This window comes from Pristiophorus japonicus, chromosome 10 (genome assembly GCF_044704955.1).
Source record: "Pristiophorus japonicus isolate sPriJap1 chromosome 10, sPriJap1.hap1, whole genome shotgun sequence".
NCBI classification, from domain to species: domain Eukaryota; kingdom Metazoa; phylum Chordata; class Chondrichthyes; family Pristiophoridae; genus Pristiophorus; species Pristiophorus japonicus.
The window spans coordinates 205,502,209-205,522,908 of record NC_091986.1 but is presented as its reverse complement, the minus strand read 5'-3'; the positions used below and the strand labels follow the sequence as shown (position 1 = coordinate 205,522,908).

At 45.5% G+C, this 20,700-nt stretch overlaps 1 protein-coding gene across 2 annotated transcripts in view; it reads left to right on the top strand.

The window, feature by feature from the left end:
* Positions 1-12,564, top strand: part of LOC139275277 (CD99 antigen-like protein 2) — a 60,808-nt gene extending 48,244 nt beyond the window's left edge. Inside the window, exons 8-10 of one of the 2 annotated variants that reach the window (XM_070892527.1) lie at positions 1,817-1,924; positions 4,470-4,523; positions 9,736-12,564. In XM_070892527.1, the coding sequence (XP_070748628.1) occupies positions 1,817-1,924; positions 4,470-4,510 (149 nt within the window). In that variant the 3' untranslated portion in view covers positions 4,511-4,523; positions 9,736-12,564. The remainder of the gene's footprint in view (positions 1-1,816; positions 1,925-4,469; positions 4,524-9,735) is intronic. The other variant, XM_070892528.1, reaches the window with a different exon arrangement.
* The last annotated feature ends 8,136 nt before the right edge of the window (positions 12,565-20,700 follow it).

Genomic DNA, 20,700 nt, shown 5'->3' with positions numbered 1-20,700 from the left:
GAGGGGTGGTGTAATCGAGGTGTTTAACATGATAGTCACTTTATCAGGGAGATACAGAGAAACAAATTCCTCCATGGAGATTTTAAGATTCGCATTTATCCACATTATATCTTAAAATTAGAGCTCGGCCATCTAGATTGAAATCAGTAAACACTTTTGCACACAAAGGGTAGTGGAAATGTGGAACTCTCTCCCCCACGACTGAGATTAATATATTTTGGTTAGGCAAGGTTATCCAGGGATATGGAGCAAAGGCGGGTAAAAGGGTTGGAAAGGCCAATTGGCCATGATCTAATTGAATGGCAGAACAGACTCAAGGGGCTGAATGGCCTATTTCTGTTCTTTTGCTTCTGTATTCCTGCATACAGCATTTGATGTATTTTTTATATTTATCTCTACTATTTGGATGTTTATAGTTTGCTACAAAATTAGGGTTTATGGGATTGGGGGTAATATACTCGCATGGATTGAGGATTTGTTAACGGACAGAAAACAGAGAGTAGGAATAAAGAGTTCATTTTCGGGTTGGCAGGCTGTAACTAGTGGGGTGCTGCTGGGATCAGTGCTGGGGCCTCAGCTATTCATAATCTATATCAATGATTTGGATGAGGGGACCAAATGTAATATATCCAAGTTTGCTGATGATACAAAGCTAGGTGGGAATGTAAGTTGTGAGGAGGATGCACAGAGGCTTCTTGAGTGGGCAAGAACATGGCAAATGGAATATAATGTGGAGAAATGTGAAGTTATCCACTTTGGCAGGAAAAATAAAAAAGCAGAGTATTTTTTAAATGGTGAGAGATTGGGAAATGTTGGTGTTCAGAGGGACCTGGGTGTCCTTGTACACGAATCACTGAAAGTTAACTTGCAGGTGCAGCAAGCAATTAAGAAAGCAAATGGTCTTTATTACAAAAGGATTTGAGTATTAAAGACTTCTTACTGCAATGAGATAGGGCCCTGGTGAGACCGCACCTGGAGTATTGTGCACAGTTTTGGTCTCCTTACCGAAGGAAGGATATATTTGCCGTAGAGAGTGCAACGGAGGTTCACCAGACTGATTCCTGGGCTATGGGGATTGTTCTATGAGGAGAGATTGAGTAGACTAGGCCTGTATTCTCTAGAGTTCAGAAGAATGAGAGATGATCTTATTGAAACATACAAAATTCTTACATGTGAGATGCAGGGAGAATGATTCCCCTGGCTGGAAAGTCTAGAACCCGGGGTCACTGTCTCAGAATAAGGGATCGGCCATTTAGGACTGAGATGAGGAGAAACTTCTTCACTCAGAGGGTTGTGAATCTTTGGAATTCTCTACCCCAGAGAGCAGTGGATGCTCAGCCGTTGAGTATATTCAAGACAGATTTTTGGATATTAAGGGAATCAAGGGATATGGGAATAGTGCAGGAAAGTGGAGTTGAGGTAGAAGACCAGCCATGATTTTATTGAATGGCGGAGCAGGCTCGAGGGGCCGAATGGCCTGCTCCTGTTCCTAGTTCTTCTGTTCTTATGCAGCATGCTTTGCTGCCGATGTATATTGAATGTACCCTTGCCACAGGATAAAGGCCTAGCTCTGTCAAGCCCGTGTGGTGGCTGATGTGCAACGGTCACCACACGTTTTTTTTTAAATCCACGCACAGCCATCTTCCACCCCCTCAATTGGAGTTCAGGACTGGAACATCAGGTCCTTCATTGAAATATCTGTGAACTCTTGTGGAAGCAAGTCATCCTCGTTCGAGGGACCACCTATGATGATATTGAATGTACTTTGCCTTGTATCTCCGTATTATGCCGCGTCTTAAGCAGCATTACGTTTCAGATCAAGTGTCAGACCCTCCGACAGCGATTGACCTAGTCAGTGATCTGGTGATGGCTTTAATCGGTGGAACATCTGAACAAATCAAGAGGCTGTGCTTCAGTTTGCTGGGTAAGATTGTTGCTTGGCCTGCCAGCGTGCCACCTCATGGAATTGAGCTGCTGCTGGTTGGATGCGTTGGCAGAGCTATCCAATTAATCCAACTCATTTTCCATAGCCCTGTTGGGGCCGAAATTCAGGGTCCGGATAAGGCCCGTTACCGCCGTTTTGTGGGAGAATGGAGTGGCCGCCGTATTGCAGTCCATCGGCTGCCAGGACCCAACTTCAGATCGGGGATTTTTCGGCCTGTTCCCACTTCCGCCCTGCTGCTGCCGACCGCCGCAAGTGCGTCATCAAAGCGCGCACCGCTGATCTCCAGCACGCTCTGCCCCAAATTTACCTGCAAAAATCTTTGCTCCACCATCCGCTTTCTCTGTCGGTGCACCTTGTTCCGTGTGTGTGCAGCGCGGCGGCCCTTCAAGGGGAGGGTGCACTGCCGCGATCGGCCAGACAATTATGGCCCAGGGTTTCGGCCAGGCAGCCTGGCACCCGTTGGCGGCCTGGCCGGAACCCTCCCTGGTGGCCCAGCGGCCGAACCTAGAGACTCGCCGATTTTCTCTCCCCCTTTTGAATGAGAGACGCGGGGACGCAGACGCGCACTGACTTCACCACCGCTCCGGTGCTGATCGGCGGCAGAGACTCTATCCCGCCCCAACTTCCATCCCGCACTCGGATTTACTGCCGCACTTCCGCCCCCATTTAGATCGACTTCCAGTCTTGTCAAAAAAAAAACGACAAAGACCTGAAGATTGATCAGGGGGTGACCTCTTCCCATGCGGCGGTAAAAACAGGTAAGGAATCGTAGGTGCTCTGGTTTCTGGCGTGCCTGAATTTCGGCCCCGCTGCCTTCAAGTCTGTAAAACTTCTTGGCTTGGTTTTTGTATATGGAGCTGCTGTGAATGAACTAGACCCAGATTTGTTATGTAACTGATCGATAAATGGGAACGATAGTGTTGTGTATGGAAAAAGAGTCAGATTGAACACTCTGAGCTCAAAGTAAAGTGTGACCGTAGTCTTTTATTGAAGGTCTCCAGAGTGCCTCTCCATCCTGTGAAGCCTCCTTAAATACCTGTGCTCCCAAGGGATTAAGGGATCCCATGGGACTCCGGAGAATGAGCCCTCTGGTGACTGTACAGAGTAAATACAAGTCCACATATATAACAGATAGCATAGTGGTTGTGTTACTGGACTAATAACCTAGAGGCCCAGGACTGATAATCCAGAGACATGAGTTCAAATCCCAGCACGGCAGCTGTGGAATTAAATTCAGTTAATAAAAAAATCTGGAATTTAAGAGAAAAGCTAGTATCAGTAATGGTGACCATGAAACTACCGGATTGTCGTAAAAACCCTTCTGGTGCACTAATGTCCTTTAGGAATTCTGCCGTTTGTACCTGGTCTGGCCTATGTGTGACTCCGGACCCATAGCAACATGGTTGACTCTTAACTGAGGCTCACCACCACCTTCTCAAGGGCAATTAGGGATGGGCAATAAATGCCGACCTTGCCAGCGACACCCACATCCCAGGAACAAATAAATGGAAAATAAAATTTACTGCTATGCAAGCTGCGTATTGGAAGAAAGAATGAACAACACTGGCTTATAATGAAGTGAATAGAATTAGCAGTGGAGGGCTTGATGGAGTCCTGGGATTAACAATAGACTTTCAGTGTCCAGACAACATGGGGGGTGGGGGGGAACATAAAATGTTTGGGTACAGAGCCAGGTCCATGAGGTATACATATAGAGGTTTTGCTGAGATAGTTATAATGCACTGGTCAAACCTCACGTGAAGAACTTCTGTACCGTTTTGGTCACTCTGCTTCAAAAAGGATACAGGTACAGCGGAGAAAATCTGGACTCTTGGAATGTTCCGGAATCCGGACTCCGGACCCCGGACCGATCGGTGGCAGGGTCGTCCAGAATCTGGACCCGCCGACCCTGCTGACCTTTGGGCCCTGCCGCTGCCCGACCGCGGGCCTCTCCCCGCTCGCCGCCACTGCCCTTGCCTCGGGGCCTCTTCACGTTTCCTTGGCGGCAAGGCCCCGCCCAAACAGCTGCACTTCAGCGGGGCCCGCCTGGACAGATCCTTGGCAGCACCACCCCCTGCTGCTTTGTGACGTTCCGAAATCCGGAAATACCCGATCCAAAGTCTGGAAAAGCTTGGAATCCGGAATGGCTTTGGTCCCGAGGATTCCGGATTTTGGACGCTGTACCTGTATTCGTACATTGGAAAGGGTGTGAAAAAAGCAAAAAGAATTGTACTCGGTATAAAAGTGTAGGGCCATCGAAAATTGATTTCAGTCAAGGTTCTGACAATGAAGAAACAAATTATGATATATTTTTTAAATCAAGCAACATTAATATGGTAGTGAATGCAGATGCTGCATTAAGATTAGAGAGAGGAACAAATACTAGATGTCGTGATATTATAATGGGAGGGTAACTGAGAAAAATCTGCTCTGATACAACATGACATTTGTCTGAATTGATGACCGAGCCAACGAAAGCAAACGTATTCTCTTACTCACTAATTTATTCTATTTATATTACCAGAAATGTTGACTGACCAGTACACTAATGCGCAGGACCAGTGAGAGAACACTCATGGTATGTATACAGTCACCAAATGTAACCGAGTTTCTCCATCAGGAACCCTTTCAGATCGCAAGCATTACAAAGAATTCTGATTAATCCCAATATCCTTTTTTTTTGTGTGTGTAAAAACAGCAAGTGTTGTAAACGCTCAGCAGGTCAGGCAGTTTCTGTGGAGATACTGAAACGTGAGCTCTGTTTCTCTCTCCACAGATGCTGCCTCACCTGAGTGTTTCCAGCATTTTCTGATTATATTTCACATTGCCAGCATTCTCAATTTTGTTGTTCATCATAGAATGGTTCCAGCACGGAAGGAGGCCATTCGGCCTGTCGAGCCCGTGCCGGCTCTCTGCAAGAGCACCTTAGCTGGTCCCATCCCCCCGCCCTTTCCCCGTAGCCCTGCAATTATTTTTCCTTCAGGTATTTATCCAATTCCTTTTTGAAAGCCACGATTAACTCTGCCACCACTTCCCTTTCAGGCAGCGCATTCCAGATCCTAACCGCTCGCTTCGTAATTATTTTTTCCATCATGTCGCCTTTGGTTCTTTTAAATCTGTGCCCTCTGGTTCTCGACCCTTCCACCAATGGGAACAGTTTCTATCTACTCTGTCCAGACCGCTCATGATTTTGAACACCTCTCTCAAATCTCCTCTCCATCTTCTCTGCTCTAAGGAGAACAACTCCAGCTTCTCCAGTCTCTCCACGTCACTGACGTCCCTCATCTCTGGAATCATTCTCGCAAATCTTTTCTGAGATGGGGCCCCAGCAATGTAGTCACCTGGGGCATGGGATTGCAGAATTATGCCAAGGATTGCAGGATTTGATGGGCATTTCGGGGAATTTTGAATCCCTCCAATCAGGTTTCCACCTCGGCTACAGTCCCGAAAGGGCTCCCATCAAAGTCACAAATGACGTCCTCTGTGACCGTGACAAAAGCAAACTATCCCTCCTCGTCCTTCTTGACTTGTCTGCAGCCTTTGACACGGTTGACCACTCTATCCTTCGCTAACGCCGCTCCACCGTCGTCCAGCTAGGTGGGACTGCACTCGCCTGGTTCCATTCTTATCTATCTAATCGTAGCCAGAGAATCACCTGCAACAGTTTCTCTCCCCGCCACCTCTAGTGTCCCCCAAGGATCTATCCTTGGCCCCCTCCTATTTCTCATCTACATGTTGCCCCTTGGCGACATCATGCGAAAACACAGCGTCAGTTTCCACATGTATGCTGATGACACCCAGCTCTACCTCACTACCACTTCTCTCGACCCCGCCGCAGTTTCTAAATTGTCAGACTGCTTGACCGAAATCCAGTTCTGGATGAGCAGAAATTTTCTCCAATTGAATATTGGGAAGACAGAAGCCATTGTTTTCTGTCCCCGCCACAAACTCCGTTCCCCAGCCACTGACTCCACCTCCCTCCCTACCTTCTGTCTGAGGCTGAACCAGACTGTTCGCAACATTGATGTCATATTTGGCACTCCTGGCTGGCCTCCAGCATTCTGCCCTACGTAAACTTGAGATGATCCAAAACATGGCCACCTGTGTCCCAACTCGCACCAAGTCCCGCTCACCTATCATCCAGTGCTCGCTGACCTACATTGCCTTCCGGTTAAACAAAGCCTCAATTTCAAAATTCTCATCCTTATTTTCAAATCCCTCCATGGCCTCGCCCCTCCCTATCTCTGTAATCTCCTCCAGCCCCACAACCACCCGAGATGTCTGCACTCCTCTAATTCTGTCCTCTTGAGCATCCCTGATTATAATCACTCAACTATTGGCGGATGTGCCTTCTGTTGCCTCGGCCCCAAGCTCTGGAACTCCCTGTGTAAACCTTTCCGCCTCTCTACCTCTCTTTTCTCCTTCAAGACGCTCCTTAAACCTACCTCTTTGACCAAGCTTTTGGTCACCTGCGCTAAATTCTACTTTTCTGGCTTGGTGTCAAATTTTTTATCTCCTAATACTTCTGTGATGGGCCTTGGGACATTTCAGTACGTTATAGGCGCTATATAAATGCAAGTTATTGTTGATCAAACCCTGGCGTGCTATGGATACTCCGTAAACAAAAGCTGAACAGTTTAATATTTCACAACTGTTTCTGCTCAACTTCCTCCTTTTGATGGGTTTGTTTGGCACGAGGTAGAAAGACTTATGAGCGCACGATCAATAACGGACAGGTAAAGACCCTCTGGCCCATCGAGCCTGTCCCACACAATTGCGATACTTGTGTTTCACAACATGTACACTCCCCACCCCACCCGAAACCATCTGATCAGGGAGAGACACAAAACCAAGTTTTAAAAAAAAAACCACCCAGGTCAGTTGAGGGGGGGGGGAAGGTCTGGTAAATTCCTCTCCGACCCATCTAGGCGATCGAAACTAGTCCAGGAGATTACTCTGGCCCTGAATTCCCTGCAGTACCTACCTTCTGTAAGAGGTGATCTCTGCCCCAGCCAGAAACGGGTCCAGCTCTCGCTTTCAGGAATTTGGCAAATCAGCGTCCACTGCACGAGACGGCTGCCTATTCCAGAGGTCCACTTTCTCTGGGAAAAGAACCACCTCCAGACATCTAACCTAGATCTGGCTTTGTATAACTTAAAATTATGACCCTCTGGACCTCCTTAACCTATTTAATTAGAACAAACTATCAACTGGAGCACAATCTATTCCCTTCATAATCTTATAAATCTCAATCAGATCACCTCTAAGTCTACGTTTCTCTTAAAGTGTTGAGTCCCAAATCTTTTAACCTATCTTGATAATCAAGATGTTTTAAACTGGGAAATAGTCTAGTGGCCCTCCCCTGCACCCTTTCCAGAGTCTCAATATCACCCATCATGTGAGGGGACCAAAACGGGACAGAGTATTCCAAGTGAGGTCTGGCAAAGGTCTTGTACAAGGACAAAATAGTCTGCCTCGTCTTGTAATCAGCTGACCTATAGATATACACTAACACCCTATTTGCTCCAGCTATCGTTTCACCTTTAGAGATGTATTTATATTTATATAGCGTTTACATAGCGTCTTTCACGATATCGGGACATTCCAAAGCGCTTCACGGCCAATGAAGTACTTTTGAAGTGTAGACACTGTTGTAATGTAGGAAATACTATGCACACTTTATAATACTCCGAACACACTACTGCGAGGGATGTGGTTACCAGCACAGCGACAGAACTGCCATTGAAAAGAAACGTAATAATTCTTGGCTATGCATTAACATTAACAGTCGGCACATGCTTTGTGAGCAAATGAGGTCAAAGTAGCATATCAGAAGACCAGGAGCAGCCAGTGACAGAACAGAGACTTAATTTTATAACTGTCAATAACAAGCCACTCACAGCAGAGAGACAGCCAACCTTTCGACAGAGCAGTGAGCTCAGCCAACCCTAGCAACCACAAGAAGGATATGTCTTGCTATTTCCTCAACCGAGGATTCCCCTCGACCGTGGTTGACAGGGCCCTCGACCGTCTCCCTCCCATTTCCTGCACTTCTGCCCTCGCCCCTTCAGCTCCCTTCCCAGAGCCACGATAGGGTTCCCCTTATCCTCACCTTCTATCCCACCAGCCTTCATATTCAAGGGATCGTGTCAGCCAATGGCTCAGTGGGCAGCCCTCTCGCCTCTGAGTCAGAAGGTTGCGAGTTCAAGTCCCACTCCAGGGACTTGAAGAAAAGAATCTTGGGCTGAAACTGTAGTGTAGTACTGAGGGAATGCTGCAGTGTCTCCTTTCAGATGGGGCGTTAAACTGAGGCCCTGTCTGCCAGTGTTGGGTGGATGTAAAAGATCCCATGGCACTATTTCGAAGAAGAGCACTGTTGTAATGTAGGAAACATGGCAGCCAATTAGTGCACAGCAAGCTCCCACAAACAGCAAATTTTTTTTTGTGATGTTGATTGAGGGATAAATATTGACCAGGACACCGGGGATAACTCCCCTGCTCTTCTGCAAAATAGTGCCGTGGGATCTTTTACATCCACCCGAGAGGGCAGACGGGGCCTCGGTTTAACGTCTCACCCGAAAGACTGCACCTCTGACAGTGCGGCACTCCCTCAGCACTGCCAAACATCCTCTGACTGCAGCCAGCCACATAAGGCAATGGGTAATAGAACAGGGCATTTGATATTCATTGCAGGAGCAGCAACAAGCATCTGTTTAACTGTAAATGCTGAGAAATTAGCATTGACCCCAACCTCGGAGTCTTCTGTGATTTTATAGTGACCGGATTTTAAATTATGAAAGAACAATCGTGTCTGTTTAACCTGGGCTGTCCGAGCTGGAACTGTAGCGCGTTATCCTTCATCCGCCCCCTGCCCCCGCCCCCCCCCCCCACTCCATCCCAGCCCGAGAGTGTTTAAGACCAATTGTAACGCTCATACCACAATTCCAGCTCAGATCCGCTAATTCACCACTGACCAGGGATAAAAATTGGGGTCTTTGTGTAGTATTTGTGTGTTTCTCTGTTCTACACTAGGCAGCATTTTTCCAGGGGATATTCGCTCTTCTTATCAACGGTATGTTCTGCGCAATATGTGGTGTCAGCTGTGGCTCAGTGGGTAGCACACTCACCTCGGTATCAGAAGGTTGTGGGTTTAAGTCCCACTCCAGGGACTTGAACACACAAATCTCGGCTGATGCTCCAGTACAGTGCTGAAGGAGTATTGCAGTGTCGGAGGTGTCGTATTTCGGATCAGTCTGCTCTCTCAAGTGGACGTAAAAGATCTCATGGCACTATTTCAAAGAGCAGGAGAGTGTCCTGGCCAATATTTATCCCTCAATCAACATAACTGTCATGTATGTACATGCTGTTTGTAGCCACCAGATGGTGTAATTGTCAGTGGCCACTGAGCAGCATGCACATGGTGCTGCTCTGGTATAAAAGGCCAGCCATTTTGTGAGTCAGGCACTTTGGGCCATAATAAAGCAGAAGCAAGGGTGTACCTTGTTCAGTTAAACAGTATTCAGTTTGAACCTTTATTGCATACATAACAATAACAAAAACAGATGATCTGGTCATTATCACATTGCTGTTTGTGGGAGCAGATTGGCTGCTGCGTTTCCCACATTACAACAGTCACTGCACTGCAAAAGTACTTCATTGGCTGTAAAGCGCTTTGAGACGTCCAGTGGTCGGGAAAGGTGCTATATAAATGCAAAGCTTTCTTTCAGTTGTCTTATACTACTTGGAGCAAAGACCATTAATGAGTTTCTCTGTGTGTTTTCCCACCCCAGCTTGCAATACTCTTCTGCAAAACACCTTTTGGAAGGACCCAGAACAATCACTGAAACCGAGACTGCTGGTTGCAGTCCAACTTCAGACATTTTGTTTTAAATTATTTAACTTTTTTTGTTGGTTTGGAATATGTTCTTGATGATGTGAATTTTCTTTGTGTGTCTTTGTTTTCAACACCTTCATTTTCAAAAGATATTCTTTACAGCTCTTGGTAATGAAATTGCAGAGTGCCACCACCTTAACGATTCACTCTCTCCACCACTGGCGCACCGTGGCTGCAGTGTGTACCATCTACAAGATGCACTGCAGCAACTCGCCAAGGCTTCTGCAGTAGCACCTCCCAAACCCGGGACCCCTACCATCAAGAAGGACAAGGGCAGCAGGCGCAGTGAAACACCATCACCTGCAAGTTCCCCTCCAAGTCACACACCATCCTGACTTGGCAATATATCGGCCGTTCCTTCATCGTCACTGGGTCCAAATCCTGGAACTGCCTCCCTAACAGCACTGTAGGAGCACCTTCACCACACGGACTGCAGCGGTTCAAGAATACGGCTTACCACCACCTTCTCAAGGGCAATTAGGGATGGGCGATAAATGCTGGAATTGCCAGCGATGCCCACATCCCAGGAACAATTTTTTTTTTTTTTTTTAAATGGTTGCCCGTATGCACTACTAAATAGGAATTCAAAATATGGCACAACACTGTCTGTTACAGCTGTAAATATATTAATTTTTATAGAAATGTTAAACTTTAAGATGCCTGTGCTTAATTATACATTTTTTCAAGACTGCACCTCCGTGTGTGGTGAGCCTTGGTTGAAGATCATGGAATAGATAATGATGAATAGTTGATGGAATGTATTGAGCACAGAGTGGCTGGTTCAAAGGCTTTAGAGCCTGGCTTTAGACGATGTTTGGACGTGTGCATCTATCAGCTCTCAAAAGAACTAGACCTTAGTTCCATTGAGGGAGTGCAAAGAATCTTCACCAGACTGATTCCTGGGATGGGGGGGGATTGTCGTACGAGGAGAGATTGAGTAGACCAGGCCTATATTTAGAGTTTAGAAGAATGCGAGGTGATCTCATTGAAATGTACAAAATTCTTACAGGACTTGACAGGGTAGATGTAGGGAGGATGTTTCCTCTGGCTGAGGATTCTAGAACCAGGGGTCACAGTCTGAGAATAAGGGGTCGGCCATTTAGGACTGAGATGAGGAGAAACTTCTTCACTCAGAGGATGGTGAATCGCTGAAATTCTCTACCCCAGAGGACTGTGGGGGGGGCGCAGTTTTTGAGTATATTCAAGACCGAGATCAATAGATTTTTGGATTTTAAGGGAAGCCAGGGATATGGGGATGGTGAAGGAAAGTGGAGTTGAGGTCGAAGATCAGCCATGATCTTATTGAATGGCTGAGCAGGCTCGAGGGGCCGAATGGCCTACTCCTGCTTCTAATTCTTATGTTCTTGGGAGTTACTGGTCATGACATTAGTGCATAAACGATGAATACATTTGTATCACTTTCCTCTATTTCAGTGGAGGCATTAGTTCAACAACAACTTGCATTTATGTAGAGCCTTTAACATCAGAAAACATCCCATGGTGCTTCACAGTAGCATTATCAAACAAAATTTGACACCAAGCCACATACGGATATTTTAGGACAGATGACCAAAAGCTTGATCAGAGAGTTGGGTTTTAAGGAGTGCCATAAAGGAGTAGAAGGAGGTTTAGGGAGGGAATTCCAGAGCTTGGCATTTGGGCAGCTGAAGGCTTGGCCGCCACTGGCGGTGCGAAGGAAACTGGGAAGCACAAGAGGCCAGAATGTATTTGTTTATTTTAAATGAGTTGTTGCCTCTGCTAAAATAGCAGACTAGAGAATCTCATACGTGTTGCGTTTATATATCGGTCAGACTTTTTGCAGGGTCTTGTGTTTATATATTTGTTTTCAAAGTGTGAGTGTTCAGAAATGACACTCAAAATGTTTATGTAAGATTTCATGAAGACGTGTAGCTGCGCATCTTTCGTTGGTGTAATAGAGTGTAAACCTGTTGGGGATTGTAGTGTTTTATTTTGAGGAATAATTGCTTATTTCCTGCTCGGTATGTTCTATAGGGTTTGCTTACAGATTAGAGAAAGGAGAATAAGGGGGAGTATGCTGGTGCTTTGTGTGGAGTGAAAGGGGTAGAGTGTGTAGAGAGGGTTGCTCATTAAACGACTTGATGGTGCTCGAAGAAGCTCCATAGAAACATAGAAAAAAGGTGTAGGCCATTCGGCCCTTCGAGCCTGTACCACCATTCAATAAGATCATGGCTGATCATTCACCTCAGTACCCCTTTCCTGCTTTCTCTCCAAACCCCTTGATCCTTTTAGCCGTAAGGGCCATGGAGGGAAGTGATGAAATCCACCTAAGTCTCCATTTGTTCGGTTATTTTTAAATCGCTCCCATTGTTGACTTGAAGAAATCAAATTCGAAGTGCTTTCAAGCAGGAACATTTTACAGTTGGATAGATTTCATTTATAGTTGTTCAGTTGAATTTGCCGCAAGTGCTGACAGCCTTGGGTTGTGTGAAGTATTCTTTGCACTGTATCCTGATTTGCAGGATGTAGCTGGTATGATGGAACAGCGATCGGTCACGTTTCAAGTCACAAAAAGACGATGCTTTAATATTTATTTATGGGATTTTATAATGGGTAAGTACTTGCAACTAATTTAAAATTAGTTACAGTGAGCTCAGCATGAGGTGGAATATGTAAAGCTGTCTGAATTAGGACTCCGACCGTGAATGGTTCGTAACTATGCAAATAAAGTGCCTTTGCCTTCTCATTCTCTGCTGTTATTGATTACATTTAAAGGAATATGTAAGATTTGTGGGTGGGGCTGGCTTCCAGCACGATGTTTTTTAAACCACCGCAAAAAAGATCGATTTGCACCGGACGTAACTCCGTGTCGGCCGTGGCTCAGTGGGTAGCACTCTTGCCTCTGAGTCAGAAAGTCATGGGTTCAAGTCCCACTCCAGGAACTTGAGCACAAGAATTGAGGCTAACACTCCCAGTGCAGTACTGAGGGAGCACTGCACTGCCAGAGGTGGCGTTTTTTGGATGAGATTCTAAACCGAGGCCCCGTCTGCTCTCTCGGCTGGATGTAAAAGATCCCGTGGCACTATTTTGAAGAAGAGCAGTGGAGTTATCCCCGGTGTCCTGGCCAATATTTAACCCTCAATCAACATAACAAAAACCGATTATCTGGTCATTGTTTGTGGGAGCTTGCTGTGCGCAAATTGGCTGCTGTGTTTCCCACATTACAATAGTGACTACACTTCAAAAAGTACTTCATTGGCTGTTGAGCACCTTGGGGCATCTGATGGACGTTAAAGGCACCATATAAATCCAAGTGTTTTTCATTTTAACATGCGCTTGAAATTCCTCAATCTTTTGATCTGATCTGGTTGATTTTGGGTGAATTGCTGGCAGAAACTCTACCACAGTATATGTGTATACCAAGTGGCCATTTTGCGTGCGTGTCTGGAGTGCTGCTAGTCTGTTTAACAGAAGGAGATCACTTTCCAGTCCAAGTTTGTCCTCCACACTCTCGCTCACCTTCCAACAGTGTCACGGCATAGCGATCAGGAGCAAGAGCAGGACATGTCTTTTCTTTCTCTATCTTAAAAGCAATGTACTCAATTTCTAGCATCTGAGATCTGTTACCTCGGTACAGAACAGGATGGAACCTCCTGGTCTATATGGTAGTTAACATTATTTAGAAAAAAACTTGCGCATAGCTTTTGCAAAATCCCAAAGTGCTTCACAGCCAACGAAGTACTTTTGAATTCTCATCGCTCTTGTAATGTAGCAAACAAAGTGTGTGATCCACATAACATTATGGCATTGTCCATTGCCAAGTGGGCCTAAGGCAGCATTGAGATAAATGACCAAATAATCTGCTTTTGAAGAAAACAAGCTTGGCGACACGCAATCACTATTTACTGATTCATCTAATCTTCTCTCCTAATCTTTTCATCCTTGGTAATGACTCTCACTCTTGGCATTCGCCTCTCGCGTTGTTTGCCGTGCTCCGTTTGGGTTGTCAGTCCCTGCTGCAACATCGCCAAAGTCAAGAGAGAGGTGTCGTCAAACTGTAAACCTGGATAAACCCGTCTCGCCATCTTCCTCTCTGATAATTCACTCACGGAATTACACTGGACCCGCCCTTCTCTGCATAAGACATTGTACCACTTCGCTCGGTCCCTGAAATTTCATGTCGCATCGTGTAAATACTGTTTTATTTTGCCTTGCTGGTAGCCAATTTCAGATGCAAAGCCTTATTTATCATAGACGTTTACAGCACAGAAGGAGGCCATTCGGCCCATCGTGTCCGTGCCAGCTGACAAAGGGCTATCCAGCCTAATCCCTCTTTCCGTCTCTTGGTCCATAGCCCTGTATGTTACAGCACTTCAAGTATACATCCAAGTATTTTCTAAATGCTATGCGGGTTTCTGCCTCTACCAGCATCCTCTGGGTGAAAATGTTCTCAGATCCCCTCTAAACCTCCTACCAATTACTTTAAATCTATGCCCCCTGCTTATTGACCACTTTTATGAAAGAAAGACTTGCATTTATGTAGCGCCTTTCACAATCACCGGGTGTTTCAAAGCGCTTTACAGCCAATGAAATACTTTTTGAAGTGTAGTCACTGTTGTAATGTGGGAAACGCGACAGCCAATTTGTGCACAGCAAGCTCCCACAAACAGCAATGTGATAATCAGCAGATAATCTGTTTTGTGTTATGCTGGACTGTTATTATGCCAAGAGATTTTGAACATTGTAAATGTTCTTGTTTTTTTTTTTACACACCTGTTGCAGAAGCAACAGAATGTCTCGCTTCCTCTGGATTTTTGATTTTTCCATGATTTTCTCTCCTTTCCTAAAGAGCTGTGCCATGCTAGGGGATAGATTACACAAGTGACAGACCTCATCTGGTACCTCAACCACGTTTGGCAGTCTTCAGCTGTGAGACTAGACGGGGAGCGTTGCTATGGGAGCAGCACATTTGAACCCGATCCTGTTGTCATCTGATACCCACTTGTACATATTATGGCACCGACCATTGAGCACCACACAAGGAACGGGAACATTTGCTTGATCTTTCCCCAGCCTATTGATGCTGAGACTAATTGTAACACCTATACAGCTCCCTTTCCAAAATCAACTAATTCAGCGGCAGACCAGGAACTCAACCTGGCTTCTTGCTGCCTGCAAAGGTTCGTCCAAAGAACTTGTTGAAAATGCCACCATGGTAGTTAGACTAATTTGAAATTCTCTATCAGCCAGGGGCTCAGTGGGTAGCACACTCGCCTCTGAGTCAGAAGGTTGTGGGTTCAAGTCCCACTCCAGGGACTTGAGCACAAAAATCTAGGCTGACACTCCAGTGCAGTGCTGAGGGAGCGCTGCACTGTCAGGAAGCGGTGTCTTTCAGAGAAGTTAAACCGAGGCCCCGTCTGCCCTCTCGGGTGGATGTAAGAGTTACCATGGCACTATTTCCAAGAGTTATCCCTCGTGTCCTGGCCAATATTTATACCTCAATCAACATCACTAAAAATAGATTATCTGGTCAGCATTATCACATTGCTGTTTGTGAGAGCTTGCTGTTTGCAAATTGGCTGCCGCATTTCCTACATGACAACAGTTACGGCACTCCAAAAAGTACTTTATTGGCAGTAAAGCGCTTTGAGACGTCTGGTTGTCATGAAAGGAGCTATATAAATGCAAATCTTTTTTAAAAATCTGAAAATAAAAAGCTGGTATCAATAGAAAAAAAGTGTTGAATTGTCATAAAATCTCAACTGGTTCACTATAATACCTTTGGGAGAAAGATGTTTGCCGTCCTTACCTGGTCTATATGTGAGCCCAGTAACGGCCCAACATGATTGTTGACTTCTCTCTGGAATGGCCTAGCGAGCCTTGCCAGCGAACATCGAGAAGGAATTAAAAATAAAACAATAGGCAGCACATTTTCCCAGTCAGTGTTAAGGAGCTCAATCCCTGATTTTGCTTTGTGTACATAGGTATTCTTCCTGGGGTTCATTCCCCTCTTTGGCCTCTGGGGGGTGCAGTTTCAATGGGATCACTTAAACATGTCTGCAACAGCGTTGGACACAACACAGGAAGAAGAAACAGCCATCTGCTCCATCTAACTGACCTGCTCACCGGATCAATTGAGATGGGTTTTAATCTTCTCCCTCCGGCTTTGTGTCCATTTAACATCATCATCATCATCGGCAATCCCTCGGAATCGAGGAAGACTTGCTTCCACTCTTAACATGAGTCCTTAGGTGGCTGAACAGTCCAATACGCGAACCACAGTCCCCGTCACAAGTGGGACAGATAGTCGTTGAGGGTAAGGTAGGGTGGGACTGGTTTGTCGCACGTTCCTTCCGCTGCTTGCGCTTGCTTTCTGCATGCTCTTGAGGTGCTCAGCGCCCTCCCGGATGCACTTCCTCCACTTAGGACAGCCTTTGGCCCAGGTGTCAGTGGGTATGTTGCACTTTATCAGGGAGGCTTTGAGGGTGTCCTTGCAATGTTTCCTCTACCCACCTTTGACTCATTTGCCATGAAGGAGTTCCGAGTAGAGCGCTTGCTTTGGGAGTCTCGTGTCTGGCATGCGAACAATGTGGCCCGCCCAGCAGAGCTGATCAAGTGTGGTCAGTGCTTCAATGCTGGGGATGTTGGCCTGGTCGAGGACACCAATGTCGGTGCGTCTGTCCTCCCAGGGGATTTGTAGAATCTTGCGGAGACATCGTTGGTGGTATTTCTCCAGCGACTTGAGGTGTCTACTGTACATGGTCTATGTCTCTGAGCCATACAGGAGGGCGGGTATTAGTTCGGCTCTGTAGACCATGAGCTTGGTGGCAGTTTTGAGGGCCTGGTCTTCAAACACTCTTTATCTCAGGCAGCCGAAGACTGCATGCGCACTGGTGGCGGTGTTGAATCTCGTCGTCAATGGCTGCTCTTGTTAAGAGGCTCCTGAGGTATGGGAAATGGTCCACGTTGTCCAAGGCCGCACCATGGATCTTGATGACTGGCTTGGGTGGTGGGGGGGGCGGGGTCAGTGCTGTGTGGCGAGGACAGGCTGGTGGAGGACCTTTGTCTTACGGATGTTTAGTGTAAGGCCCATGCTCTACGTCACATTCAACAAGCTCCCTGCTGGAGTGGAACTAAACTACAGAACCAGTGGGAACCTGTTCAATCTTTGTCGTCTCCAGGCCAGGTCCAAGGCCACCCCAACCTCTGTCGTCGAGCTACAATACGCGGACGACGCCTGCGTCTGCGCATACAGAGGCTGAACTCCACTTAACATGGAGCAGCTGGAGTTACCAATATCAAAAGGGGTTTTACAAAGTGGTCTGCTGCCCGTATACGGTGAGGATGTGAGGCCTATCGGGTTGCTAAGAAAGATGTGGTGATCCGTTAATCGGAGTACCAAAACAGATGCTGTAGTATAAAGAACAAAAAGATTGAGGGCTGGATTTTGGCAGTGCTCAGAGGGTGGGTTCGGAGGCGAGTCCTCTGTTAAAATCTAAAAGATTGAAAGCGTGTTGACAGCCCGTGGCGATCCCGCCTCCGTGTCAGTTTCCCAAGTGTCGGTTCTGCCTGCGCTTTACAAACCCGGCAGAAAGGGACGGGTGAGCCGGTTGCAATAGTTAAGAGGGTCTTTAAAGGTACTTAAACTGCATTTTACCAAATACAAACCATTTTATTCGCCTTTTGATCACTTTCGATCGGGGAATGCGAGCCGCTTAGAGTTTGCTCTCCTTTTAATTACTGTGAAAGTTTTCCACTCCTGCAGCCATGCTGATCTGCGGTCGTTTACCACAGTCCAGATGGAGTGCCATGGCATCTGCTTTCCCTGGTGAGTACTCGAGGGCATCACGTCAGGTACGTAGGTCGGGTGTTCAATGACTCTCCATTGCTCTGAATAGGTGACAGCTGCAAAGAAGGAAGTAAAGGGTGGTATCAAATTGAAAAAGGCACACAATGTTGCAAAGATTAGTGGGAGGCCAGAGGATTGGAAATTTAAAAAATAACAGCAAAAGATGACTAAAAAATAATAGGAGAGAAGATGGATTATGAGAGTAAACTAGTAGGAAATATAAAAACAGATAATAAGAACCTCTACAGGTATATAAAAAGGAAGAGAGTCGCTTAAGTAAATGTTGGACCCTTGGAGGATGAGACTGGGGAATTAATAATGGGGAACAGGGAAATGGCAGAGACTTTGGACAAATATTTTGTATCAGTCTTCACAGTAGAGGACACTAAAAACATCCCAATAATTGATAATCAAGGGGCTATAGGGAGGTGAGAACTGTAAGATTTCTAAATCTCTGGCATTAAATTTGACAGTGAGACAATTCTTATAAAACAATTGGAAAAGTTTATTAAAAAAACACACACATTCACATCCACCTTAGTTACAACAGATACAATGAGGATATAATAAAGAGTGATATACGTTACTTCCATTTGGCTGGCTGGTTCAGGAGAGAGAAAAGTCTTTGGCTGAGTTCTTTTAAACCTCTCAACAGCCATTGTCCCTACGAACACCTCACGATTGGACCTTGGTTCCAGGGCTGTTCCTTATTGGCTCTCCTCACACATGTGGCTGTATGGTCTGGCTCAGCCATCTCTTGATTAATTTAAATGGCTTTCCAATACACAAAACCCATGCAGCTCTCTGGGCTTCCATTTTATTTCTTTCAAAATGCAGCCCACGCTGGCAAACTGTGGGTTTTCATTTTGTTTCATCATAAACAGGCTTTTCTATATAACCTACTTATTCATACACAGAATCACTTTTAATCATTAATAAATATTTTTATTCTTACAGAACTTAAAACAATCACTGTCAGTAAAGAGAAAGTACTCGGTAAAATAATAGGACTAAAGGTGGACCTGATAACCTGCATCCTAGGATCTTAAAAGAAGTGGCTGCAGAGAAAGTGAATGCATTGGTTTTAATCTACCAAAATTCCCTGGATTCTGGAGAGGTCCCAGTGAATTGGAAAATCGCAAATTTAAAAAAGGAGGGAAACAAAAAGCAGGAAACTATAGACCAGTTAGTCTAACATCTGTTGATGGGAAAATGCTGGAGTCCATTATTAAGGAAGCAGTAGCAGGACATTTGGAAAAGCATAATACAGTCAAGCAGAGTCAGCATAGTTTTATGAAGGGGAAATCATGTTTGACAAATTTGCTGGAGTTCTTTGAGGATGTACTGAGCAGGGTGGATAAGGGGAAACCAGTGGATGTGGTGTATTTGGATTTCCAGAAAGCGTTCGATAATGTGTCACATAAAAGGTTACTGCACAATATAAGAGCTCACGGGGTTGGGGCTAATATATTAGCATGGAGAGAGGATTGGCTAACTAACAGAAAACAGAGAGTCGGGATAAATGGGTCATTTTGCGGTTGGCAAGCAGTGATTAGTGGGGTGCTACAAGGATCGGTACTGGGTCCTCAACTATTTACAATCTATATTAATGACTTGGATAAGGGACCGAGTGTAATATAGGAAAGTTTCCTGATGATACAAAGATGGGTGGGAAAGCAAGTTGTGAGGAGGAAACAAGGAATCTGCAAAGGGATATAGACAGGCTAAGTGAGTAGGCAAAAATTTGTCAGATGGAGTGTAATGTGGGGAAGTGTGAGGTTATCCACTTTGACAGGAAACAATAATAAAGCAAATTATTATTTAAATGGAGAGAGATTACAAAATGCTGCAGTACAGAGGGACCTGGGGGTCCTTGTGCATGAAACACAAAAATGTTAGTATGCAGGTACAGCAATTAATCAGGAATGTTGGCCTTTAATGCAAGAGGGATGGAGTATAAAAGCAGAGAGGTATTGCTACAACTGTGCAGGGTATTGGTGAGGCCACACCTAGAGTACTGTGTACAGTTTTGGTCTCCTTATTTAAAAAAGTACTCACTTGCATTGGAGGCTGTTCAGAGAAGATTCACGAGGTTGATTCCTGAGATGAAGGGGTTGAATTATGCAGAAAGGTTGAGCAGGTTGGGTCTGTACTCATTGGATTTTTGAAGAATGAGGTGATCTTATTGAAACATATAAAATACTGAGGGGGCTTGATAGAGTAGATGCAGAGAGGATGTTCCTCCCCATGGAGAATCTAGAAATAGGAGGCATAGTTTCAGAATAAGGGATCACCCATTTAGAACTGAGATGAGAAGGAATTTCTTCTCTGAGAGTTGTAAATCTATGGAATTCTCTGCCCCAGAGAGCTGTGGAGACTGGGTCATTGAATATATTTAAGGTGGAGATAGACAGATTTATGGAGTCAAGAGTTATGGGGAGCGGGCAGGGCAGTGGAGTTGAGGCCAAGATTAAATCAACCATGATCTTGAACGGCGGAGCAAGCTTGATGGGCCTAATGGCCTACTCCTGCTCCAAGTTCTTATGTTCTTAAAATTGTACCCTTTAGTTCATATTGCCTCTCCTCTTTGTTCCTACTACTTCTCTTTTCTCTGTGTTAAGTTGCTCCGGACATGTGCCTGCCCATTTCACCAGTCTGCCTACGTCCTCCTCCAACCTGTTTACTACATTTATGAGTTTCGTATCATCGGCACACTTTGAAATTATGCCCTGTATACACAAGTCCAGGTCATTAATATATATCAAAAATAGCAGTGGCCCTTGGAGAACACCACTGTTCCAATCTGGAAAACCAGCATTCACCACACTATACCATGGGGAGTGGGCAGGGAAATGGAACTGAGTCCAGATCAGCCATGATCTCATTGAATGGCGGAGACAGTTCAAGGGGCCAAATGGCCTACTCCTACTCCTATTTCTTGTGTTCTTGTATTCTTATCTGCTTTCTGTCCTTGAGCCAATTTTGTATCCACATTGTCACTCTCCCTTTCATCCCATAGACTTTAATTTTATT